The sequence below is a fragment of the Arachis duranensis genome, chromosome 4, assembly GCF_000817695.3.
Source record: "Arachis duranensis cultivar V14167 chromosome 4, aradu.V14167.gnm2.J7QH, whole genome shotgun sequence".
Classification (NCBI taxonomy): Eukaryota; Viridiplantae; Streptophyta; class Magnoliopsida; order Fabales; family Fabaceae; genus Arachis; species Arachis duranensis.
Genome location: NC_029775.3, coordinates 92,645,659 through 92,654,628, shown reverse-complemented (window position 1 = coordinate 92,654,628; position 8,970 = coordinate 92,645,659). Strand labels below are relative to the sequence as shown.

The window sequence follows — 8,970 nt, the reverse complement described above, 5'->3', positions numbered from 1 at the left end:
CGTTGAACATTTCCACTGAGAGGATGGGAGGTAGCCACTGACAACGGTGAAACCCTTGCATACAGCTTGCCATGGAAGGAGCCTTGCGTGCTTGAAGAGGAAGACAGTAGGAAAGCAGAGATTCAGAAGATGGAGCATCTCCAAAACCTCAACCTATTCTCCATTACTGCAAAACAAGTACTTATTTCATGTTCTTTTGCTTTTCACAATCAAACCTTGATAATTATTGATATTCTGACCAAGATTTACAAGATAACCATAGCTTGCTTCAAGCCGACAATCTCCGTGGGATCGACCCTTACTCACGTAAGGTATTACTTGGACGACCCAGTGCACTTGCTGGTTAGTTGTGCGGGGTTGCAAAAGTGTGATTGCAATTTCGTGCACCATACTTTGCATTAATACTCGAGGAACAGCAGAGCTCCACACCTTAATCTATGGTGTGTAGAAACTCCACCGTTGAAAATACATAAGTGATAATGGTGTTCATTGGCTTCGGCCCCATAGGGGAAACCAAAATAACCAAGACCCAAGATTTCCAAAGATGTCTAATACAATAGTAAAAAGTTCTATTTATACTAAACTAGTTACTAGGGTTACAAAAACAAGTAAATGATGTAAAAATCCACTTCCAGGTCCACTTGGTGTGTGTTTGGGTTGAGCATTGAAACTTTCACATGTAGAGGCCTTCTTTGGAGTTAAACGCCAGTTTGTAATTTGTTTCTGGCGTTTGACTCTAGCTTGCAACTTGTTTCTGGCTTTTAACGCCAGAATAGGGCAGAAAGCTGGCGTTGAACGCCAGTTTGCATCATCTAAACGTGGTCAAAGTATAAACTATTATATATTACTGGAAAGCCCTGGATGTCTACTTTCCCACGCAATTAAGAGCGTGCCATTTGTACTTCTGTAGCTCCTAAAAATCTATTTCGAGTGCAGGGAGGTCAGAATCCAACAGCATCAGCTGTCCTTTTTCAGCTTCTGAATCAGATTTTTGCTCAGGTCCCTCAATTTTAGCCAGAAAATATCTGAAATTATAGAAAAACACACAAACTCATAGCAAAGTCCAGAAATGTGAATTTTGCTTAAAAACTAATAAAAATATACTAAAAAGTAGCTAGATCCTACTAAAAACTATGTAAAAATAATGCCAAAAAGCGTATAAATTATCTGCTCATCACTTTCCCATGGAGGTTCAGTATCTCCTAAGTCTTCAACCACTTCTTCCTCTTCAATGATTACGTCTTCCTCCAATTGTTCTAGTACAAAGTCATGCTGCTCGCTGTCCACCGGAGTTTCTAGCTTCTCCTTCATGCTGCATTCTTCAGTAGATTCTCCACATGAAGCCGTGGGGGTTCCTTGAGTGTCCGAACGTCGAGAAGCTAATAGATTTACTACCTCGTTTAAGGCAGTCACTAGTTCTAGTGCATCCCTTTTCATCTTCGCTTGCCCTTGAAGAAGACCACGAAGGATGTCATTCATTGGAGATTGGGGTGGATATGAGGGTTCATTACTTGGGAGGAAGGGTTCATAATAAGAGGGTGGTTCCTCATGATAAGGATGTGGTGGTTCATCACTCTCTATCTTTTCCACTTGTTGCACCACACACTTCAGTTCCTTGTTCTCAAATTGTGATTCTTTAGCCATGAGAGCTCCGGGTGCCATTCGGCTTACCGCTCGGTCCAATTGACGAAGGGTTGCTTGAAATTGATCCACTATTTTCTTGAGATGATCCCTTGACTCTTGTTCTGCTTGAATATCATGAGTAGGACCATAAGGCTCTTGGATTGATGGATATGAATACGGTGTATATAGAGGTGGTGGTTCTTGGGAATAATTGGGTTGGAATTAGGGTGGTTCTATGTATGGTTCATTTGGCTCATAGTGTGGTTGGTATGGTGGGTATGGATTAGGGTCATATGGGGTGTTTGGTGGTAAGGAGCTTGTGAGTATGGTGGTCCAAAGCTACGTTGAGGAGGGGGTTCATAGGCGTATGGTGGTGGTTGTTGATAATCAAAAAAGCACTCACCATAGCCAGTATCTTGATATGCTTCTTGGAATGGCTCTTGGTCATAGTATGTTGGCGGAGGCTGTTGCCAAGAGGGTTGATCAAATCCCTGTGGCTCCTCCCACCTTTGATTCTCCCATCCTTGATGCATGTTCTTATTGTAATCTCCTCTTCCTGCAACATGATTATAACCAAACTCATAGCCAAAGGGGTGAGAGTTCATAGTAGTAAGAGAAAATAAAAACAAAACTAATAAAAATAAGCAACAAAGTCCTGAAACTAACAAAAACTAACAAACAAGAAAAAAAGCAGATATTTACAATAACCAATAATAAGGCACACGTTTGCAATTCCCCGGCAACGGCACCATTTTGATGAACGGATTAATTGATGGTAAAGAATTTCACAAAAATATAATCGCGTTGTAAGTATAGCTTCTAAACCAACAGAGAATCCTTTTGAAATTCTAGATCGCGCGAGAGTTTCGTTCTTTAGAGAGTCCTTTCGCACAAAAGTTTTGGTTTTCACTTAAGCAAACCCAATAAAATTTATAACCGAAGTATTGAAACCTCGGGTCGTTTCTCAGGGAATTGCAGGGAAGTATGATTTATTATTGGTTATGGAAAAAGGTGTATTTTTGGGTTTTTGAAATAGGGAACAAGTAATTTAAATGACAAGAAAAATAAATTAATAATTAAGAAAACTCTTGGCAAGGTATGAAAATTAGAAGTCCTATCCTAGTTATCCTTATCAATTGTGATGAGAATTGCTCGTTGCTCCCACTTAGTCAACCTCTAACTATGAAGGCAAGTCAAGTGGATAAATCAATATGAATCCTCAAGTCCTAGTCAATTCCCAAAGAAAGACTAGAGTTAGTGGAATTCAAGTCAATTAGCAACTTCTGATTATCAATCAACAAAAAAGTTTGATAACTCAAGAGTCTCTAATTACTCAACCAAAGCCAAGAATATAGAAAGCTAAATAAAAATCATATATCTGAAATACATCGAATTATATTAAATAGAAAGTTAGATTGAACATAGGAATCCATAAACCAAATTGGCAACATCAAGTAATCAACTAAAGTAATAGAATAAATAAAAGTAGAAGAAAATATAAAGTAAAGTAAAGGAAATTAAACCTGGAATTGAAAAGACGAAGAAATCCTAATCCTAAATCCTAATCCTAACCCTAAATCCTAAGAGAGAGGAGAGAGCCTCTCTCTCTCTCTCTAAAAACTACATCTAAAACCTAAAGTTATGAATTATGAATGTTGTATGAATGAATGGATGTATTCCCCCACTTTATAGCCTATAATCTGTGTTTTCTGGGCCGAAAACTGGGTCAAAAACAGCCAAGAAATCGCTGGGTGCGAATTTTGCCACGTGCAGGTTGCTGATTTTTTTGCAAAACGACGCGTCCGCGTGATTCACGCGTACGCGTCATTTTTCTGTACAGCCACTATAGCAAATCATATATAATTTTGAAGCCCCGGATGTTAGCTTTCCAACGCAACTGAAAATGCATCATTTGGATCTTTGTAGCTCAAGTTATGACCATTTGAATGTGAAGAGGTCAGGTTGGACAGCTTAGCAATTTCTTCAACTTCTTGTATTCATTCCACTTTTGCATGCTTCCTTTCCATCCTCTAATTCATTCCTACCCTGTAATCTCTGAAATCACTTAACACACATATCAAGGCATCGAATGGTAATAAGAGATGATTAAACATAGCAAATTTAAAGCCCAAAGAAGCATGTTTTCAATCATAGCACAAAATCAGGAAGAAAAACATAAAACCATGTAATTAGTATGAATAAGTGTGCAAAGACTTGATATAAACCGCTCAATTGAGCACAAGATAAACTATAAAATAGTGGTTTATCAGTTGCCTAGAACGAAAGAAAAACAGCATATAACTTAAAAGAAGAGTTTCATAAATCAGAAAGGAGGGAAGGTTGGTGGAGTATGCATCACCTGCTGTTGGAGTATGCGTTGCCTGTAGTGCTTACAACAATTTCACAGATTCGGCCACCACTTAAGATGGGTTAGTTTCTTCAATTTTTCTCAAAAATCCAAGAGTTGCGTTCTTTCCAACAAAACCAGAAAAGAATCACCAAGAGTAAGTTTTTTTCACTGTTTTATGTTAACCAAAGGTTACCAATCACTGTTTTCCCATCAACGATAGAAGTAGTAAGAAACTACAGCGGGAAAGAATCGATTCGGGTGAGTCTTGAGCCAAATCTCTTGAGATTTCTTTCAATTTACAAAATAGTGAGGATTGATTCTGGCTCTTCTTAGCAGCAAGGGCATTTATCATTAGTTGATGGGAACCTCTTATGTGTAATTGTTGAAGGACTACTGGAGGACGTTCATGAAGGGATTTCCACAAGAAAATTTTGATCTTATGGGGTACTGAGAGCTTCCATAAACAAGTTTGCAGTTCTTTTTGCTATAATAGAAGAGGGCACATGAGTCCAGGAGTGGAGCTTAGTTAAGACAAAGGGGCCACGGCCCCCCGAAACTTTTGTAAAAAAATTAGTAGTACTTTTTCAGAAAATAAAAAATAGTTCAATTGGCTCAAATACTTTACTATGACTTAAAATATCAAAGTTCAATCTTCATCTCTTACTTTTATTGCACAATAGTTTTTAGTTTTAAACATTCAAACCTTGTTGGATTTGGACTGAACTGAGTGTATTCACATTTCGCAGCTCTCTATTCAATAAGTAACATTCCTTCTATCTTTGAGTTCAAATATAAAAATTAGGTATTTTTTATTTATGTAATTTAATATTATTATATATTTTACTTTTTATTTAATTTAGTTTTTTATATGATAAAAAATATTAGAATATTCAATAAGTATTGATATTATTGTATTTGTATAAATTGATAAAAAAAATTCAATAAATATTATAAATTTTAATATTTATCCTTTTAATTTCTTTTTTACATATTTTATAGGATATATATTCAAATTTTTATATAAAATAATCATGAAAAATCAAAGAATTGATGCATTTTTAAGAGGAAGGCTAATATTCAAGAAGGAGAACATATAATTTTTACAATATCAATCCCTGTAAATAGTTCTTCTACTTTAATGAATCACGAAAAAAATAAAATACAACCTTCAAATGTTTAAAGAGTTGCATATGATGAGTTTGACCTTAATTCTTTAGAACGAGAAACTGAAAAACGGCTTTAAATTTGGCAATGTCACCTAAATCAGAGAGATGATGTTAGACGAGCTTATCTTAAATGGGATCCATATGAAAAACATCTTGACAATTATCTTCTATCTGGTCCCCCCAAAATTTTATTTCAAGCACTACAAAAAAAGAGTTTTAAAATGGCATTTATATTACGGCAGTTTTAAAGAACCGCCGTAATATCCAAACGTTATGGCGTTTTTGGTTGTTGTCGTAATTGACTGTGTATTTAATGGCAGTTCTGGTGATTATGGCGGTTTTGAACCGCCATTATCCCACATATATAAAAGGAAAAAGTGCAATCCCTAACTGAAACACTGTACATATACACACGATGGCTCGCTCAATCTCCCTTCTATCTCTCCCTCGTCCTCGTGCTCAATCCATCGCTATCACCACTTTCACCCTCCACCATCGCTTCCTCTTCAACAGAATCAAAGGTTCCAAGCCACACACCTTGCTTCCCCATTGTACGACGATAGCGGATCTCCTTTCAGATCCCGGATATTCTCCGGTGACATCTCCTCCGGCGACGACCTCCTTTGGCCACATCTCTTCCCATGGTAATCTCCTCCGGTGATGTCACCTCCAACTTCCTCTCCTTTCCATCCTAGCTCTGCGCCTTCTTTGCCAAAATCCTCAGCGCCTCCCTCAGTGTCTTCTTCGATGACATCTCTCTATTGAAGATCTGTAAATCCAAGCCATCACAAACAGAACAAGCACAACTCTCCCCTGCTTCCTCTGTTTTTCTGTAAGTACTATAGATCTCTCTCATCCTTTCTCTTGTCCCTTCCTTAATTTTTTATTTTATTTTTGCGGTATAACAATATAATTAATTACTATTTGTTCTTGTGTTGCTGGTTCAATTTGATTAATAATTAAGGTTAAGCATGACATCTTAATTGTATGATTGTTAGGGTTTTAAGAGACAGGAATTGTAGCTTATTGTGTTTTGAGCACCATGTGTTTGTTTTTATGTGTGTGTGATGGTTAATGTATCTAAATTGGTACTTTTGTATATCAGCTTCTATCGTGCTTCTAAATTGGTGGTTAACAATCGAATTCTTTTCAGATGTAAATTGTAAAGTACATTCTTTAAATTCTTGATAATTTGTTCTATTTGTTCATGAAGTTGGCAGAAAATTTATGGGAGAAAGCCCTGGTGAGTGAAGCATCAATTTTCTTATTAATTTGTTATTCTTTGGTTCATTTATGGCAACACTAACTGTGAGTATTCTTGTCTATCCATATCAAATTTGCTTTAATTCTTCCAAAAAAAGAAAAGAAAAAGTGAATCCATGATTATTGATTTGTTTCCATTCTTACATTATAAATGTTCAATTTTGCTATTCAACCGTTCACTTCTGATAATGATTATGTTCTTTTTCTTTTATTTCATTTGATTTGATATAATTTGGTACTTCTAATGTTGCTTGTAATTTTCAATTTTTCATTGATTCTTAATATGAAAGCTCATGCTTTATATCTTACTATGTGGTGGATTGTTTTGTTGAAAGCTTTAAATTTTGTTTGCATTAAAATTCATTTTTATTTTACTAGCACACAACCTGCTCGATGAAATGCTTCAACTAAATTCTGCCCTTATCAATGCTTTTATGACAGAACTGGAACCTGATTCTCTGGTTATCCAGGTGATAAATATGATCTTCTTAAGAGGTTATTTTGGTTATTTAAAAGTTTACTTTATGTTATCAACTAATGTTTTTTCCATTGCAGTGTGATTATGATCATCTTCAGTTGTCAACTAGTTCATAATGGAGAATAAATTTTCCATTGGGATTTCCTTATTTGTCATGCTTAAGAAACATGTTTAATGTATGAAAACTTATTCTATTGATTTTCAGAGAGAACTGCGGTGAAAAGATGGATGAATTTCTTAAGAGATGCTTCTACCATTCTGGTCAGTATGACTCTCAGGAAAACTTTGCAGCACTGGACAAGAAGTTTAAGGAACATGAGGTAATTTTAATTATGGCGCATCATTTTAATTTGTGTCAAGAACTCAAGATCAACATATGAAGGATGCATGAACTTATCCTTTTCTTTTCATTCTATGTATGCTCTTCTAAGCTTTTCTTTCTGATCTTAATTTAGCCATCTGGTTTTTGCTTGTAGAATGGGAAAGCTTCTAATCGCCTGTTCTATCTATCAATTCCTCCAAACATATTCATAGATGCTGTAAAATGTGCCAGTTCATCAGCATCTTCTGGTAATGGTTGGACAAGAGTCATTGTTGAGAAGCCTTTTGGTCGAGACTCAGAATCTTCAGCTGCTTTAACAAAATCGCTCAAGCAGTATCTTCGTGAGGATCAAATTTTCAGATTTTCTACCTAAACCAATTATGTAATCTACTTTACAAAGGAGCTACAAGTAGATGACTCGTCACTTTACATGTAAGTAATTTTAAGTTATCTTATAACTTTACTTTTAACTAATACATTCTTATTTTGGTCAAAACAATAAATGAGACTCTTTTGGCAGATTTGGGATACAACAGGACAAGAAAGGTTCAATAGTTTAGGTGCTGCATTTTATAGAGGTGCAGATTGTTGTGTTTTGGTGTATGATGTAAATGCACACAACACATTTGACACACTAAACAATTGGCATGATGAGTTCATTAAGCAGGTGTGTACTATTTAGCACCTTTCTAAATGAGCAATACATGAAGATTATATCTTATATGTTTTGGTGTTTGGCCTCAGGCAGATTTGAATGATCATGAAGCATTTCCCTTTGTGTTACTTGGGAACAAGGTTGATGTAGATGGTGGGAACAGTAGAAAGGTATTAAAAAGAGTTTGGGCCTTTGAGATTAATATGCATAGTTTTGAAGTTGAAATCTCATTCAACTTGTTGCAGGTGACTGAGAAGAAAGCTAGGGAATGGTGTGCTTCTAGAGGGAACCTACCATACTTCTGTTTAATTGATACCTGTGTACTAATCTTTTTGTCACTGGCATATATTCAAGTAGGTGGTTACTGGTTCCCCCTTGTATAAATTAGAAAGAAAACTTGGAAAGGGTGGATTTGGTCAAGTATATGTTGGTCGACATCTTTCTGGTGGAAATTTGAATGAGAGAACTGGACCACCATACGTTAAACTTTTGTTCCCAGGTTGCGTTAAAATTTGAGCATAGAAGTAGTAAAGGATGTAATTATGGACCACCATACGAGTGGCAAGTGTACAAGTGAGTGCTAGTTTTGACCTCTGTATTTTCTCTTGGCTCGGTTTGTGTACCTTGCTTCTTTTCAATCTTTTCCCTCTGCTTGTGCAGAATTCTTGGTGGCAGTCATGGTGTGCCTCAAGTACATTACAAGGGCAGGTAAGGTGACTATTATGTTATGGTATGTTTCTGGGTCTTATTCTAGAGCTTTTTGAAACGTTTCAAGCTTATGGAATTTTATATGATGTTGTCCGTAAAGACATCGATTATTTGGGATAGCTTCTGTGGAATTACTGCATTTTAGATGAAGGGCATATAATCAAGAATGCTAAGTCCAAAGTTACACTTGCTGTAAAGCAGTTAAAAGCCCAACACCACTTGATATTGAGTGGGACTCTAATACAGGTTGGTGTGGTAATTTTCTGTTCTCATTAAAGGTAAACATATCATGACTAATTAAATAAACACACTACCTCTTTTTTTTTGTGTGCAGAATAACATCATAGACTTGTGGTCCCTTTTTGATTTTCTAATGCCTGGATTTCTTGGAACAGAGAGACAGGT

The 8,970-nt window shown here is 36.2% G+C and overlaps 1 protein-coding gene across 1 annotated transcript; it reads left to right on the top strand.

Annotated features, from left to right (window-relative positions):
* The first annotated feature begins 7,704 nt into the window (after nt 1-7,704).
* Nucleotides 7,705-8,770, top strand: LOC107484907 (ras-related protein Rab7-like). Its single transcript, XM_052260597.1, has 3 exons — nt 7,705-7,869; nt 7,947-8,027; nt 8,103-8,770. Exons 1-3 carry the CDS (start codon nt 7,705-7,707, stop codon nt 8,238-8,240), a joined length of 384 nt encoding a protein of 127 aa, XP_052116557.1. The 3' UTR covers nt 8,241-8,770.
* Nucleotides 8,771-8,970: the final 200 nt, after the last annotated feature.